General features: G+C 37.6%; 1 protein-coding gene across 3 annotated transcripts in view; it reads left to right on the top strand.

Annotated features, from left to right (window-relative positions):
• LOC100752268 (calcium/calmodulin-dependent protein kinase type II subunit delta) overlaps nt 1-17509 on the top strand; it is a 244069-nt gene that overhangs the window by 79929 nt on the left and 146631 nt on the right. For all 3 annotated transcript variants that reach the window (XM_027395664.2, XM_027395667.2, XM_035450695.1), the window contains exon 3: nt 7424-7483. In XM_027395664.2, the coding sequence (XP_027251465.1) occupies nt 7424-7483 (60 nt within the window). The remainder of the gene's footprint in view (nt 1-7423; nt 7484-17509) is intronic.

The raw sequence follows: 17509 nt of genomic DNA, 5'->3' as shown, positions 1-17509 counted from the left end.
CACACACTGGTGTCAGGAGTGGGATTCGAACAAACATACACACACACACACACACACACACACACACACACATACACACACACACGAACACTCGAGCACAGACACACATGTCCCAGAAGGAAATACACTCTTGTGTTACTATCAACTGCCTGTAAAAATTGTGAGGGCTGCTGTAACGAAATGGAAAAGTATGGATTGTATTATATTTACATCACTTTATATTTATATTTAGTATGTATTGTCTGCATTCTGGGCTCCTTTAATCTCTGGGCAGTCAGAGTTTAAAGGATTTTCATAAATTATGTCAAATGGCTCGGCTCCATCATGCCTCATGTGGAAACTGAGTTCTATCTTAAAATCCCTCCAGCCTCACCAGTAACAATACACAGGGGGATTCTGGGAGATACCAAATGTGGAAGCAAGGTAGAATATTACACAGAATTCATCACATAACTCTTTATCGAATTACATTGTTGACATAGTTAAAATAAATGCACAAATATAAACCACTTTAATCTTAATAGGTGTCCCAATCATTTCCTCCTGTCCTTGTTTATTAGGGCCCATTTTTTAAATGATATTGACCATCACTTGAGATGATAGTTTATGTCATATAGTCTTCTTGGATAACAGTCTGATAAACACCTTGTACCATAAATGCTGTACAGGTGAATTCACCACTCCTACTCCCACCCCTCATCCCCTACCACCTTGGATTGGTATTGATTTGACCTTTGTTCCACTGTTTCCCTTTACCCTGTCAGTCTGTGCCCTGCAACCATGTTAGCAGAAGGCAGAGAAAGCCACTGAGGGGCAGTAGCAAAACCATTCAAGGGGTCAGGGTTGGCTAACCTTAGGCAGGGCTACAAGCTGTGAGCAAGATCACACCACTCATGCATTTTCTTGGTTTTATAGAAAAAACTACAATCTGGTACCAGTGTCCTTTGGATCTGTATGTCTGCTTTTAATTGTGCAACACCGTTGCCACTTTATTCCACGACCAGTTCACCTAGAAGTAGTAAGAAGCTTCCGTGGAGGCTCTTCTAAGGCTTGATAGGTTCTGGCAGATATCTCCATCATCAAGTATAGATATGCCTGTGCTATACTCTATATAGTCAGACATTAAATAAATGGTCATAGAAAAAATGTTTTATACTGGTTCCACTGCCAGAGGCCCCATAGGCTGCCCAAGCCCCCTAACTGATTCCCATGTTCAAAGAGTCTGGTTCAGTCTTTTGCTGGTTCCCTAGTTGTCAGACTGGGGTCCATGAGCTCCCACTCGCACAGGTCAGCTGTTTCTGTGTTTTTTTCTAGCCTGGTCTTGACCCCTTTTCTCATCACTTCTCCCTCTCTAGACCACTTCCAGGAGTTCAGCTCAGTGCTTAGCTGTGAATCTCTGCTTCTGCTTCCATTAGCTGCTGGATGAAAGCTAATCTGCATGAATGGGCTTTGTGAGCTCAATACCTATGGAGGGATACTCTGTCAGCCTAGAATCACAGGGGAGGGTCTAGATCCTGTCCCAAAAGATGACAGACTTTGATGATCCCCCATGGGAGGTCTCACTCCTGGGGGTGGAATGGGGTTATGGTTGGGAGAATGGGAAGATGGGAGGGAGAGGGAACTGGAATTGGTATGTAAAATAAGATTGCTTTTAATTAAAAAATATTTAAAAAAGAAAAATGTTTTATAATGTATACTGTACTTAGAACATTAAAAGTCCTAAGACATACTGTTTTGTTTGATCTGCAACTGAATGCGACCCTTATTAGGTACAGATTTTGCTTTAAATTTATATAATTTTGTGTAGAGCATTATTTCATGACATCTAACATTGTCTCTCATAGTGGATGCCATTGTCATGGGGGAAGAAGGAACATATTCTGTCCCTCAACACCATGCTAAGATGTTCCAATGGACAAAGCTAGTAGGTTGTCACACCTAGGATCCCTAGGGGCTATGCTGGGCGAGAACCAGCTGATGGTGCTAATAATGATGATGTGAGAAGTCAGTGACAACCTTCTTCCAACTGGCAGATCAGCAAGTTGTTGCTTTCTATAGTTTCCATGGCATCACTGTTGCTTTGGGAAAGTGGTTCAGGGCTAACACTCACATGTGTGGTCAGATGTTTCACATACATACTAAAATTTATTCTTGAACACGTGGAGGAGTCACTACTTCACTATGTCTGAATTTTAAGTTTTCATTTTGTTTGAGCTAAGTTATCTTATTATAGTATCTTAAGCTAGAAACAGTGAGTATACTAACCCAGATTCTCAGAGACTGTTTTACAACCCAGAGGTCTGTTTTTGGTGATGCTATTCCCCACTGACTCCACGTCAGAACTGGATGAAAATGTGTTTTCTTTATAGCATTGTTTATGACAGTCCTTCTGCCATATGTTGCTAACTCCATGTGTCTTATCAAATCTCACATCACAGCCTGAAATATTATATTTTTATTCATAAAAGTGTGGGTTTTAGCTTCACAGGAAGAAGGAAGCCCAACTATTATAGCTAGAGTGCTTTAACAAATATTAGATGACAAGGCAGGGTGGTTCTATATTAGCTTCAGGACCTGTGGCTGATAACATCTTCAGGTCTTGGTATATAGCTCAGTTGAAACAATGCTTGCCTATTGTTTACAAAGCCTTGAGTTCTGTCCCCAGAACCACCTGCTTGTAAATCCTGCAATTGTGAAGTGCTACAAGGATCAGAAGTTCAAGGTCAACCTCAGCCTTATAGTGAATGGAATACATGGAATACATGTCAGCATGGAATACATTAGGCACTGTCTCAAAAAACAAAACAAAACAGAACAGAACTTCCCAAATCTTCAAAGAGTGCTAAACCATATCATGAGTCTCTTGCCTTTTATAACCATCCTTGTCTCTTGCTGTTGTAGTTGTAAGTGCTGGGAACAATGAGATAGAATGGAGGAAACTTTAACTGTATAATGAATTTATCTCTTCAGCAGGATAAATACAGATGTGCTTTGGAAAGAACAGGTAGTTAATCCCTCCTCCTCAATCACTTACTCCCTTTAAAAAGTAAAATTGTGAATTTGATGTTAAATTTGATTCACACCAGGTGATATGCATATCCATTATTATAAAATTCTCATTTTACTGAAAACTAGCATTTAGACCTATCATCATTTTGTTTGGAATGTCACAACACGCCCCAGTGGCAGAGTGCAGAATACCTGATGATTCACAGGAGATCTAGAGCTTGATGACTGGGTGTGAGTAAAAAAGGCAGTGAACATGCTCAAAGAGTGAAAGGTGTGAAATTGCAACATTGGAAAGTGAGCCATGGTGGACAGACCATAGAAAAATCCTGTAACCCTTGCCATTATGTATCAGAATCAGGACAGTCCAGTTTCTTACTCCCCACCAATAAGAAGATGACAAATATGCACCATGTCTCCCATACTTGTGCTAAATAAGAGACTGGCTTTCACAAACATGATATGTACTCACTTATATGTGGATTTTAGACATAGAGTAAAGGATTACAATCCTTTACAGCCTACAATCCACACAGGCAGAGAAACTAGTATACAAGGAGGACCCTAAAAGAGACAAACATTGTCCCCTGGAGAAGGGGAAAGGGTCACCATCCCCTGAGCAAATTGAGAGCATGGGAAGAGGGGGGAGGGAGCTCCGAGAATGAGAAGGGAAGAAGAGGAAGGATACAGAGGTCATGAGGGAGCAGAAAGGTTGAGTCAGGTGAAGAATAGAAGAAAGGCTATGTGATAGGTGGGATTTAGTTGGGGGGTGGTAGGGGAGGATGGAAGGGAGAAGGGAAGTGGGATTGTCATGTAAATCAATCTTGTTTCTAATTCAAATAAATAATGATGAAAAAAGAATGCGAGAGAGAGAGAGAGAGAGAGAGAGAGAGAGAGAGAGAGAGAGAGAGAGAGAGAGAGACTGGCTTTCACCTTTGCTTTCCCGACCATTCTGTGGTGGTTTTGAGGGTTGTGCCCATCCAAACTATGAGGTTGTGCCCATCCAAATGAGGCTCATGCTTAGGGGCCTTTGCACAACTGAATGGTGGCAACCAGTATGCAAACTTGGAAGCATATGAGTTGTCAGCCATGGCTGGTCCCTTCATTAGAAGGTGCAGTTAATTCAAGAAACTGATTCTTGGTATATATGGTGTTCTGATTCTACATGTGTGATGTTTGACACACAGCAAGAGAAGGCTAGCACATGGGTTTGGGAGTTTCCTTGGGTCATCATAACAAAGTCCACAGACTGAATTTATTTCTTCACACATTCTGCAAGTTGGATGTCTACAACCAAGCTGTCAGAGACCTGTTTTTCCTGCGATCTTTCTCCTTGCCATATAGATAGCAACCTTATCCCTTTCCACACTGTTTTTTTTTTCTTGCACACATGTGTGTCAATGTTCTGGTTTCTTCTTTTTTCACAGATACCAGCCGTATTGAATTAGAGCACACACCACTGATCTTGTTTTAACTACCTTCTAAAAAGTTCCATCCACAGCTATAGTTACATTTGCGGGTCAGGGGGTTTAGGACTTCAGTATATAAAATGTGTAAGGCAGCAGCTCTGCCAGTAAGAGTTGGCTTTGTAAAAATCAGTGAAACAGGTACGGTGGCGCATGCCTGTCATCCCAGTGTTCAGGGGGTAGAAGCAGGAGAAATTTTGGAAGTTCGTGTTCATCTAGAAGTTCACAATCATTCTGTTCTACAGTGAAACTTTCAGGCCAACCATAGAAATAAAAACCAAAAAAATAAAAACTAAGTGAAATAAATCTGTAATTATTTTTAGCTCTATACCTAAAAAAATGTAAAGATTAATGTCTGTAAAGATCTTTTGCTACCTTTTTACCCCTTTATTTAGGCATATATATAATTACATATATGTCATGTTTTATATTTGTATATGTCACATAGTTAGCATATATTTGCATATTCTTATCTCTATGAGGAAGTTATAAATCTTGTAAGCATATGTCTTCCATATGCTTCCACATAAAAGAATTTACTCATTTAAGATAATTGTAATACGTACATTTCCAAAATTCTGTGTAACATTTTGTGTTTACTTGTATGTTTTTAAATAATAATACTTACAAATAGTTAAAAATTAGGAGTTGTTCAAGGCACCACGGCTTGAAGAGTTTCCACTGAAAGATACACTACTTTAGGAAGTGTGGACTGCTGTTTGTCAGTCCAGAGACATGGCGTCAGGGCCTCTCCATGCAATGTGCCTAATTCATGAAAACAGCGCATTTCTCACAGTATGCATGTGCATGCACACAGAGACACACATATATGTACACAACTCATTTTCCAAAACTCTAGATGAAACTTTCTATATGCAACAGCAGTTGGCAGTTCTCAAAATATGGATCTGGGAAAATTCTGGACTTCTTCAGTGGATCTGTAAGGTCAAATGTATTTTTAAATAAAACTAAGAGCTTATTTGCCTTTTGCAAACCAGACTTTAACTCTGTGTGTGTGTGTGTGTGTGTGTGTGTGTGTGTGTGTGTGTGTTGACATGTGATGTGTCATGAATGCAAAAGAAATGGCCAGTAGCATTGTTGGAATTTGCATGTCTCAGGGAAGTGGTGCTAAACCATAGTACCAATCCTGGTATTTTGAACACCATTGTCCCATTAGGGGAAATAGAAGAAGGGTCAATTTCATTTAATATTGTCTGTGATGAAGAAATCAAAGTATCATAGCTGTTAAGCTTTAACTGTTCTGATGCATCATTGTAACACCTTGCATGATTGTTGAGCTGTATGAGGGAGCACCTTTGCTCTCTCCCCACAAGTGGTGTTTGCTCAGGCAAAGAACCTGTGTGGTGACCTGTGTGGGTGCTTTACCAGCTGTTCCTTAACCAGCATTATTGTTACTGGAAAACAAATTGAAAAGCTAGCTGTGCTCATTCAGACTTGTGTGGACACACATGAACAGTGAATCTCTCATTTCAGGGAAGCAACTGCAGCAGGCAATATTTATTGCTAATATTATAAGCTTTCAAGAAAAACTATTAGAATTTAGGGGAAATTGTACCTACCCATGAGAGTTGACTGATACCCCAAGCTAAAGGTTGTTCTAATGAGATTGGTGGTGATATTAGCAGATTTTACTTTTATAAAGGTCTACAATGAAATGTGCCAGCATTAGGAAAGACTAGATCATTTACCGGACCACTATTTTCCAATAACAACAAATGGTATCATGTGATAAAACTGTGTATTTCAAAGTGTCAAAAAACAAATCCCAACAGATTTTAATATACTAGAGTAAAGTTTAATTTTATTAGATAATATATCATGTTGAAAGTCTATTTGATTTAAACATTAACATTTATAACCTCATTTGATAGGGCTCATAAATTTAATTTGCAAGGTTTCAAATTTCACATGGCACTAACTTAAAACAAAACAAAACAAAACAAACAAACAAACAAACAAAAAACTACTGCATGTTGAGTTTGGGTGTAACATTAAAGAACAGTATCCATAGTTACCTGAAAAGCCCATTAAATTTTGCTCTGTCTATGCTTGTAAAGTCAGATGTTGTTCATATACTAAAACACTAACCAAATGGCAGGACAGACTGAATACCAAAACTAGTGTGATGGTGTGATCTGCATTTGCTGCACAGGAATCAACGGGACTCACAGAAATGTAAATTGGATTCTCTCTTTTCATTATCATTTTATTTACCAGAGGAAATGGAGTGTATTTGCCATGAAAAATATAGGAAGCAACCAGAGGAAGGTGGAGCTGAGAAACAGATGTGGGTTGTTGCAAGTGTGACTGACAGAGGAACAGCACCCACATAGGGATTTCACCAAGCAACCTCTTTGCTCCCAGGGGTGAACTCTAGTGTCCTCATCAGCACTAGTGGCATTTGGATTCCTGTTTCCAGATATGCATCCTGTACGAATTTGCTTATATTGAGTGATTTCAGGTGTAACAAATGCTTGTAATCCCAGCACACTCGAGGCTGAGGTAAGAGAATCATGTACTTTAAGTCAGTCTGGAGTATACAGAGTGAGAAGCTGTCTCATAAAATCAACCAATCCCAAACTCCCCCAGATAAAAATAAGTGTTAAACAAAATGCAAAGAGAGAAGTGTTATTGTAGACAGAAGTGTTATTGTTACGTGCCAGCCCCACCCTGTCCAACATTCCAAGTGTGAATTCTGATGTGTTGTGTAACTTAATAGAACACTTAGATAATACAAACTACAGAACACTAGGTTGCTGCATTAGGTACTTTTCACCTAAATGCAACTTCAAATGATCACTGTTTTCTAAAGAAAACAAAAGATAAATAGGAACAAAAAGCTTAATGGCATCTGTAGGCTGCCTATTATGACTTTTATGACTATTTTTGGCCTTCTTGTAATTTACTTTTTCTCTATCATTTTTCAACAGATCACCAGAAACTGGAAAGGGAAGCTAGAATCTGCCGTCTTCTGAAGCACCCCAATATTGGTGAGGAAATGATATATGTTATGTACCATATGAAACTACAGTATAAATGTTAATTTCAGTAATCAGAATATTTACAATTACTAAAAAGTAGATTCTAATTGCTTGATCCTGGTTACATTTGTTGCAAGTGTGACTGACAGAGGAACAGCACCCACATAGGGATTTCACCAAGCAACCTCTTTGCTCCCAGGGGTGAACTCTAGTGTCCTCATCAGCACTAGTGGCATTTGGATTCCTGTTTCCAGATATGCATCCTGTAGGAATTTGGTTTTATAAATATGCTTTATTGAGTCATCCTTTTTTGATACAATTTGTGTGAAAAAATTTTAAAAATATTTCAATGAATTAGCTTTACCTTCTTTCATAGCAATGAATATAGCAGTGAAATAAAGATTGGATATTTCCAGTTGTCTCGAACATTGATTCCACATCAGCCAATGAGCATGCTGAAAATGATTTGGAATTAAGTGACATCTGACTATGTTTTATTCACCTTATTTTAACATGTTTTGGAGTCTATGTTAGCTCACAGTTTCCCTCTGGACACCCCTGAAATAAAAATGATGACTTTTTACCCAGTTAGGAAAAGAATTGCAAAATCAGGCATAACTTGTTAAAATTTGTAGCTATATTTTTTCAAGAAGTAGCAAGTCTATATAGACAAACTGGAAAAGCACAAACAAAAACCACATATGTATATTCATATAAAACTGTTAAAGAGTTAAAAATTAGGGGGAAAAACACAACCAACATATGGTACTATTTGGAATCTTAGTTTGTGTGTGAATGATAGTAAGAAATTTTCAGCTTTGCTGGTAATGGGTGGAGAGATGAACTAGGCCATTAACAGCTTGGTTGCTTTTCACTTACTCTGCCCCACTGAGAGATTCCAATTCAGAGAAATGGTCAACCATATCATTCTGAATGGAGAATTTGAGTAAAGACTCCACTTGAGATGACTCCAGAAGGAGCTAGTCATGTGACCTGCTGGAGCTAAATGATAGTCTATTAACAGACAGAGTAAACAGCTCCAGGCAGGACCCCAAGGCAGAACCTTATCAAGTGAATTCTACCAACACTTGTTTTCTAATTGGAGGAAATAGGAGGGATTGAGTTTCTTGCTTTATCTTAACTGTTTTAATTGCTGGGTCCCTAAATTGCCTAATCTAACTCTCTTTGTATTTACTTATGTGAAGAATAGTGATTTAGAAACAGCACTAACAGCTATCCCAGGGGAGTAATCAGCTGCCAACAAGTGAGGGATGTTTTAACCTGCAAGAGGCATCCTGGTTGAGCAGGCCTTTAAATCCCAGCACCCAGGAGTCAGAGGCAGGTGAATTGCTCTGAGTTCTAGGCCAAACAAGGCTGCATAGTGAGACCTTGATTCAAAAAGACAAATAAGTAAATAAGTATAAAAGAGAACCTGAGCTACCTGGAGAAAACAGTAGGGCAGTGCTGTCTAGGGGAGCTTCCTGTAGCTGGTTTTCACTGTTGCCCTAGACTGCACAGGGAGCCCTGGAGGGGCTTGGGTGGCCCAGCCGCTGACATTCTTAACCTCTATTTTATTACTTGCTTTTTTTTTTTCACTCCCTTGCTTATTCTAGAATTTAAAAATCTATTACATTATAAAACTTCAAGAAAACAGACACTATCTTTTGACAGTTACTCCCCTGTGAATTTTTTCTTTTTTTCATTTCTTTTCCTCGGTTTTTTCTTCTTAGACAGGGTTTCATTGCATGGTATGAAACTCACTATGTAACCAGACTGGCCTGGAAGTTACAGAGATCCACCTCCTATTGCCTCTTAGTTTTAGGATTAAAGGTATATACCAGCAAGTCTTGAGAGAACTTACAGTAAATAAAAGTATATCATTTTTTTTCCCTAAAGACAAACATTTTAAAGGACCCCAAAATGACAATTTATTAAACAACTTTTCTTCAGTGCTTTTTAAAACAGGTTTTTCTGACTGTAAATCTAATATGTACACTTAGAAATAATTTCTGGAAAAATATAATGATGGTTAAATGAGAAACCAGAGGAGACAGTGTGTAATGTTTGTTTTATGTTTCTGACTTTTTATGATGAACCTTATGCATGACTAACTTTCAGCATTCTTCAGTGTACATTTTCTTACCATGTTACTACACATTTTGTAAGAAGTTTCCCATTCAACATAGTGTCTTGAGAATAGAGCGCTAGGCTAGCAGTGAGCTGCACTGTCACAAAGGCAGGAAAGCAGTAGTCAAAAGAGACGTCTCTGCCTCCCAGCCTTGCATGTGTGTAAAAAAGCCAACCTCCAGCTAATGGCATAGAGAGTCCTTATGCTTGTAATTGATGTAGGGTAATTGGGTATATGGAGACTGAGTGGCTCCTGAAAAAAAAAAAGAAAGAAAGAAAGAAAAGAAAAGAAAAGAAAAGAAAAGAAAAGAAAAAACTGTCAGATGCTATTTAGAGATGAAGACAGATTTCACCCCCAACTACTGCACTATGGGAAAGATGTGAGCCACACTGTCAGTTGCATACTAACAGGCAGCATGACTGACAGGATTCTTTAATCACAGACTGTCCTAGGAAGGTCACAAGCAGGGTCCAAGGCAAGGCCTGTCTGAAAAGAAGAACTTGTCTAGGATTTGATCAAGGAGAGTGTGTTTGTCACTGCCTTAAAGTGACTTGTCCTGTAAAATATGACAGTGGAGGTAACATTTAAACTACCATGTAAACAACTGTGGAAGATTCATGAGCACACCCAGAAAAAGAACAGTTCAGGATGGAGTGACCATCCCTTGTCAGGAAGAGTGAAGGAAGCAGGCAGAGAGGAAGATATAACTGAGTAGGCTGCATGAGTTCCAGTCCCAAAGGGCTGCATATGCTGGGTTGGAGAGCTTGGCTCTCCTAAGTGCAATGGGAGGGCAGTAAGACAGTAGGAGGATTTTAATCTGATTGGCTTTGCCTTCTATGTGCAAGGCAGATTATAGCCCAGTGCAGTCCATGTGATATGTGACACAATTATTAGCATTCCAATAATAGATCACAGATTATGTGGTATAAATTCAACTTTTTCTTTGAATAATCTAGGGAATATCATTTTAATCTCTGACAATGATCCAGAGCCATAATTCTTAAGTGACGCTGAATTCTCTATGCCCTAATCCTTTAATTGCCTTTATAAAGAGCACTGGTGTTTAGAGATGCTAAGATGATGATAACAGAGATGTAGGCAGTTTTGTTCTGTTTTTAAACAACAAAATTGAGGTTGTTTGGTTCACATAAAGTTCCTCTGATATATAGAACAGGCATTAAATGATAAAGTTTAATTACTGGTCAGGCATGGCGAAGCACACCTGTAACCCCAGTGTTTGGAAGATGTTCAAGTCCATCTTTAGCTGTATAGTGCATAGTGCCCTCCTGGGATACATGACACACTGTCTCAGTAACATAAAAGTAAAACAGGTCAAATAATAAAAATAATCTTAATATGGAGCTGTTTCAGAACATGTTCTGTCTGCACGGGTTTTGTTGTGTGACATGTGGAACAGCACACAAAATTCCATTTGCAGACAAGTGTTGACTTCACATAGAGACGCTCTGCTTCCTACAAAGAGGTTTTTACAGGCCTCTGATTGCTAAGTGCATTTAGTATCTACTTAATTTTATTTTCCTGAACTATTTGCCTCAAAGTTTCCTTAGGAATGATCTAAGCCTACTTTGATTCTGTGGGTAGAGACTGAAGGTTCCAGAGCAAATCCTATGCAAAGGCAGCACAGAGCTCTCAAGGCTTGCTGTTGTCTCCTCCCTCCCCTGCCTCTCTGCTCGTGAGGGCTACCCAGCACACTGATACAGTGACCACCATCCTGGACCTTCCTGGTCTTTGCAACATACCACCCCTCAAATTCCCACAAGACAGTATTAGCAATGATATTTTCTGTGAGTCTTTTTCTGTTTTAGCAGATCACATCATCCAACTTGTAAATTCCATTTTTTTTTCCATTCTATTCTGCCAACACTTATTTTCCAGAATCCTCAGGTCCTGTAGAGAAGCAGTGCTGACAGGCACCAAGACTGTCAAACCTAAATATGCTGTCATTACTCAACAAATGAATAAATAACCATCACTGTGGTATTTCTAGGTTTGAACCCTTTAGAAGAAGGCAACACAGAAAAGGCAATCTGAGTTGAGTAAATACTGATTAGTCTCTAAGAAAACAAATAAAAATGATGAAACCCCAGTGATCATATGACAAATTACTGAAATTCTTTTTTGGTGGTGGTGGGGGTAATGGAAATTCAGCATCCCCGGGTTTTTTTTATATGAATTCTTACTTTATTTTTCATTATTCCTATATTCACAACACTTTATTTACACAGAGGGAATAATTTTTATTGCTGAGCTACTTTCTCTAGTGACTTTCTAACCGGGAAAAGAAAGTCACATATTATTTGGTGTAGAATGCAGTGTTCTTGTTTTATGGTTAACTTTTATTTGATTAAATCTCATCTCGTTATCTTGATTATTTGGTGTGAAAGTCAAATTTCCTATCAGATATTACTGTCAGAAGAATTTTTTGTCTTTTCCAATAAACGTGATAAACAGCAGAAAGAAATTTCTCCTTAAATAAATGTTTTCAAAATTCATTTTTATCTGCACTCTTTCTTTGCCCTTCCTGCCTGGCTCCCAATCTCATCATCTTTTTCCCTTCTTCCTTCCTACCCTCCCTCACGTCCTGTCTTCCTCCCTTTCTTCTTTTTCCTTTCTTTATTTCTCTCCCCTTAGTTTCTTCCTTCCACTTTTATTCTCTCCTCTCTCCCACTCTTCCTTGTTCATATAGTGTTGTGCCAGCATTATATCCTTTATAATACTTGATTGAAAATGAAATTCATCATTTTTATGTAGACAATTTAGTAGAAAGGCAATCTGAGTAAAAAGATATATATTCAATTTGATAATTTAAAATCTTTTCATTGGTAATCACATTAATCTTAATGTGAAGTTACTTGTTTGTTTGAAGATAACAATTTTTTTTAATTTTGTATTTTTATACAAGTCTTAGGACTGGTAGTATTTATTATATTGATATTACTGTGACCGCTAATAGAAACTTACCTATCACAAGTTATTGCATTAATATTTGAAAATGGCTTAATAACCATAAATAAACAGTGTTGTGTTGGAATTCCAAAAAGCTTTGCCTCTAGAATAATAATAAAATTGTGTTACCAGGTCCTGATCTAAGGGCGATCTTCTTGTGTGTTCCACCTTTTAGTTCTTATAGCAAACACATGCAATTGTTTTCTCCATTTTACAGGGAAATAGGAAGGAAAGCCCATAGAGATTGCTCAATTTATCCTTGTCAGGTGTTCTGGGTTGGAATCTGCACATCTGTACCCCAGCATCACAACTCAGGTCTTCCATTCTACCCACTGTAGCAGTTTGGGTTGCTCACCTGTCCTTTAAGACATACAGAAAAAAAAAAATGTTAGCATTTTATAAAGAATACTGGACCAGTTCTCTTACCCAGTGAAATCACTGATTTAGGTCTTTGTCTTTAGACCCTTTGGCCAGAGAGAAACATCAGCATTAGATTATTTAAACACTAGTGATTAAGACAGATTCTATAGAACCCTTCAGTGACACAGGTTAAGATTTGGGTGACAAAATTGTGCTGTCGTTTAGGGGACCGTAATTGACCTGCAATAAATTCTGTATTTTACAAGACAGTCTTTCACCTTCTTCTCATTGATTAGAAAAAGAAAAAAAAAGAAAAGAAAAAACAAATATTTATTGGAAAGCAGTGAAAGTTAAGGAAACAACATAGAATAGCAACCATTGTGATATGTCATCACAATTGCAAAACACAGCCACTTTAACTGTGGGGGGGACAAAGTCAGGATCAAGTTCCTGTGTGATGCTGAATGCTAAGTGATGACTAGTGTTATCATGAATCATGCAGGCACATGAGTGTCTTTAAAATAAACTTACTTAAAGCACCCAGAATACTGATTTACTAATTTAAAGGTATTTGTAATTTTTTAAAAAATCTTTTAAGAAAGTCTTGATGTGTGCCCTGACTGGCATGGACCACCCAGCTCCTGACTGCTGGGACTACAGATTTGTGCTGCCATAGTCAGACCATGTTAGAGTGTTGCCATAATTTCTGAAAGTGTACTTTAGCATGTGGTTATAGCATTTTTCGGGGGACATTTTGATAGCTGTCATTAATAGTGATGGAAAAGTTTCTGCATTGGGAAAAGTAGCTCTAAATATTTACTACTAGTAAATTTAATTATGGGATTTTGTTTTCTCTAGAAATGATCCGTAGGTAGACAGTTTTGTCTCTGAGTTTGATTCATAGTGTATCATATAACACAATCAGATTCAGGTTGAATTAAATTACCATGAACTTACAGGTCTCGTTTGATATAGCATTACATTTAGCATTTAGCTTTAAGACCTATCGCCCACACTGAAGGAAGTAGGAACTTTCAGAAGAATGACTTTAGTCTCTCTCTCTTGAAATAACTCTTTCTTGTGTTTCACTTAAGGAGTAATTTAAATGTATTTTCCCTGAATTGACAGAAAAAAATATTTGGTATGAGTTTGCTTATACAAATGACATTTGAAATCTATTATAATTCATTCATCAAACTTTAGATTTTTAGTAATGAGTTTATGCATTAAATATTTCAAAAATAGTAAGAAATTTTCCATAGCCAACCAAAGAATATGCAAGTTTTGTGAGCATATTATTTTGAAGTGTTTGACTTTCATCTGTTATTCTGAGAAAATAAATGGGTCTTTTGTTGTTGTTTTTACAATTATCTAAGAGGAATCTTGCATTCTATAAATATTTGCTTTGTAAGCACATTCAAATTATTATCTTAGAAGAGTCACTGATTTGCCTATTTGTGTGAGCTATTTATTTAAAAAACACCAGATTTTATCTTATTTACTTTTATATACTTTGAACTGGTGAAACAATATTGTATTTTGATTAGATCTTAAATTTTTTCTTAAATGCTTCTAAATAAATAGATTTTCCCCCACTTGTTATTTTGTTTATAATTTATTAGATATCCTAAAATTTGATTTTAGGAATTAAAGAAAATTAAATGTCTGAGTAGTGGTACAAATGCAACAAAAAGCAAAGTGTAAAAATAGTTTTAGAAGCTCTCAACTGTTTCTAGCGAATAGAGGTTTGATTGAGTCTGGTAGTTAGCCAGATCACTAACTCTTACAGCTAATTAAAGGCCATGAAGATGACCAAGGAGGCATATCCTTTGATTCTAAGCAGAGAGTCAAGAGTTACTTACACAACTGTAATGTAGTATAGTTACAGTCTAAAATGAAGCTGTTAATTAGGTACCACTGAAGCAGGAAATACAGGCTAAGAATATACTTCTCTTAGATTATTTTCATTCTGGATATGCTTTTTTCTTGTTGGTTTGGTTTTGGTTTTGGTTTTTCTAGACAGGGTTTCTCTGTATTGCTTTGGAAGTTGTCCTGGACCTTGCTCTGTGGACCAGGCTGGCCTCGAACTCACAGAGAGCCACCTGCCTGTCTCTCCAGTGCTGGGATTAAAGGGGTATGCCACTAATGCCTGGCTTATTCTGGATATGCTTAAAGCAAACTTCAGAGAAGCTAATTTTTTTTTAGAAACATGTTTGTTTTTCAGCCTTCAGGGACTTTGGCCCCTTCATTTTCTCCTTCTGGAGACATTTGGCAATATGTGGAAGTGATTTTTAGTATCACAACTGGGTATACCCTGCTGGCGTCTTTGGGGCATGCTGCAGGGCATCCTTCACTACACAGAACAGCATATTATATTAATTAATTATCAGGTCCAAGGCTGCAAAACCTGGATTTCAAAAGGACTGTAACTGTAATAGAAAAGCAATAAATAGTCTTACTGAATAGTCTTACTGGTGTATCTCCAGAATCATGCATCTTCCTTACATAGCTGAAGAATCTGTCAGTAGATCTCCTTCAAGTAAAGCACATGTCTAGTGAAGAGAATGAACTGGCTTGGGATCATTTCTAGTCACTAAATTGAAGCATAGAAAGTCCAATGGATACCCTTGAATTAATCGGTACAGGAGACCGATTCCTGAACATTACACCAGTAGCACAGACACTGAGGTCAACAATTGATAAGTGGGACCTCCTGAAACTGAGAAGCTTCTGTAAGGCAAAGGAGACAGTCAGTAAGACAAAGCGGCAGCCCACAGACTGGGAAAAGATATTCACCAACCCCACATCTGACAGAGGGCTGATCTTCAAAATATACAAAGAACTCAAGAAGCTAATCCCCCAAACACCAAACAACCCAATTAAAAAGTGGGGTACAGAACTAAATAGACAATTCTCAATAGAGGAATCTAAAATGGCTGAAAGACACATGAGAAAGTGTTCAACATCCTTAGTCATCAGGGAAATGCAAATCAAAACAACTCTGAGATACCATCTTACTCCTGTCAGAATGGCTAAAATCAAAAATACCAATGACAGTTTATGCTGGAGAGGATGCAGAGAAAGAGGAACACTCCTCCACTGCTGGTGGGTGTGCCAACTTGTACAGCCACTGTGGAAATCAGTATGGCAACTCCTCAAGAAAATGGGAATGAGTCTACCACAAGATGCAGCAATTCCACTCCTAGGTATATACCCAAAAGAAGCACATTCATATAACAAGGACATATGATCAACCATGTTCATAGCAGCATTATTTGTAATAGCCAGAAACTGGAATCAGCCTAGATGCCCCTCAAACGAAGAATGGATAGAGAAAATGTGATACATTTACACAATGGAGTACTACTCGGCAGAAAAAAAAAAAAAACAATGGAATCTTGAAATTTGCAGGAAAATGGATGGAACTTGAAGAAACCATTCTGAGTGAGGTAACCCAATCACAAAAAGACAAACATGATATGTACTCACTCATATGTGGACCTGCTTTATGATGCATAGTAGTGACCGTGCTTTATCAGAGCTGTTTTTAATGATGTTGCTCAGAATGGTTTCCTCCCAGATGATGACTGAGAAGCTAATTTAAAAAAAAAATGGTGCCAAGTACTGCAAGAGTAACAGAACTGTGCTGTTTTCTGGGATTTTGTTTTTTACTTTTTTGTTGTTTGTTTGTTTTGTTTGTTTTTTGTTTTTTGTTTTAAATGGAGTGTGCTGGATGTCTCTACAATTTTGTTCAAATGACTGCAGAACCTGGAAAAGCTGTTGCTGCTATTGATGCATAACATATTGCCATTATTGCTCTCTCTCTCTCTCTCTCTATATATATATATATATATATATATATATATATATATATATATGCTAATTGAAACTCAAATATGTGATGAATCCAAGGTGTTTCAGTGAGTGCTCACCTGTGCATGCAAATTTGATTTCATCTTTAGTAAGTAGTAAAGTTATATGCTTGACAAAAAAAAAAAGTGACACACTGGAAGACGAATGTCACACAATTTCAATTTTATGTGTAACCTAGAAATGATGAACTTATGGGAACAGAGAGCAGAATTGTGGCTATTAGGCTTCAATGTGGGTCTTTTAACAATGGGGAAATGATTGGTTTAAGGATATAAAACTACAGTTGGACAAGAAGCATGGACTCTGTGAAGCCTTGAGGTCTACTGAGAGCATGATGAATATGGTTGATAACAATATGCTATATTTTAAAAGTTGTGAGATAGTACATTTTAAGTGTTCTCAAAACAAAAATGATGAATATGTGTGATATAACATGTTAATTGGTTTAATTTAACCATGCCATTGTGAACATACTGTATTGTATAACATAATTGTGCATGACTTTATTTATGAGCCAAATAAATGAATGGAAAAAAAGAAAGTCCAGTGGAAGCAGAAGTGGGGGGGAACACAGCCGGGAACTGACATGTTCTAATTCTGGTTTTGCAAAACAGTCTTATTACACAATCATACCAAGCCTGAATCCGACTGTCGCATACATTTATTTGAATAAAGTAGAACAATTCAAAGTTTTGCCTAATCTTGAC

This window comes from Cricetulus griseus (genome assembly GCF_003668045.3).
Source record: "Cricetulus griseus strain 17A/GY chromosome 1 unlocalized genomic scaffold, alternate assembly CriGri-PICRH-1.0 chr1_0, whole genome shotgun sequence".
NCBI lineage: Eukaryota > Metazoa > Chordata > Mammalia > Rodentia > Cricetidae > Cricetulus > Cricetulus griseus.
Note: the sequence above shows the minus strand (reverse complement) of the source record. Positions and strands in the feature narration are given on the sequence as shown.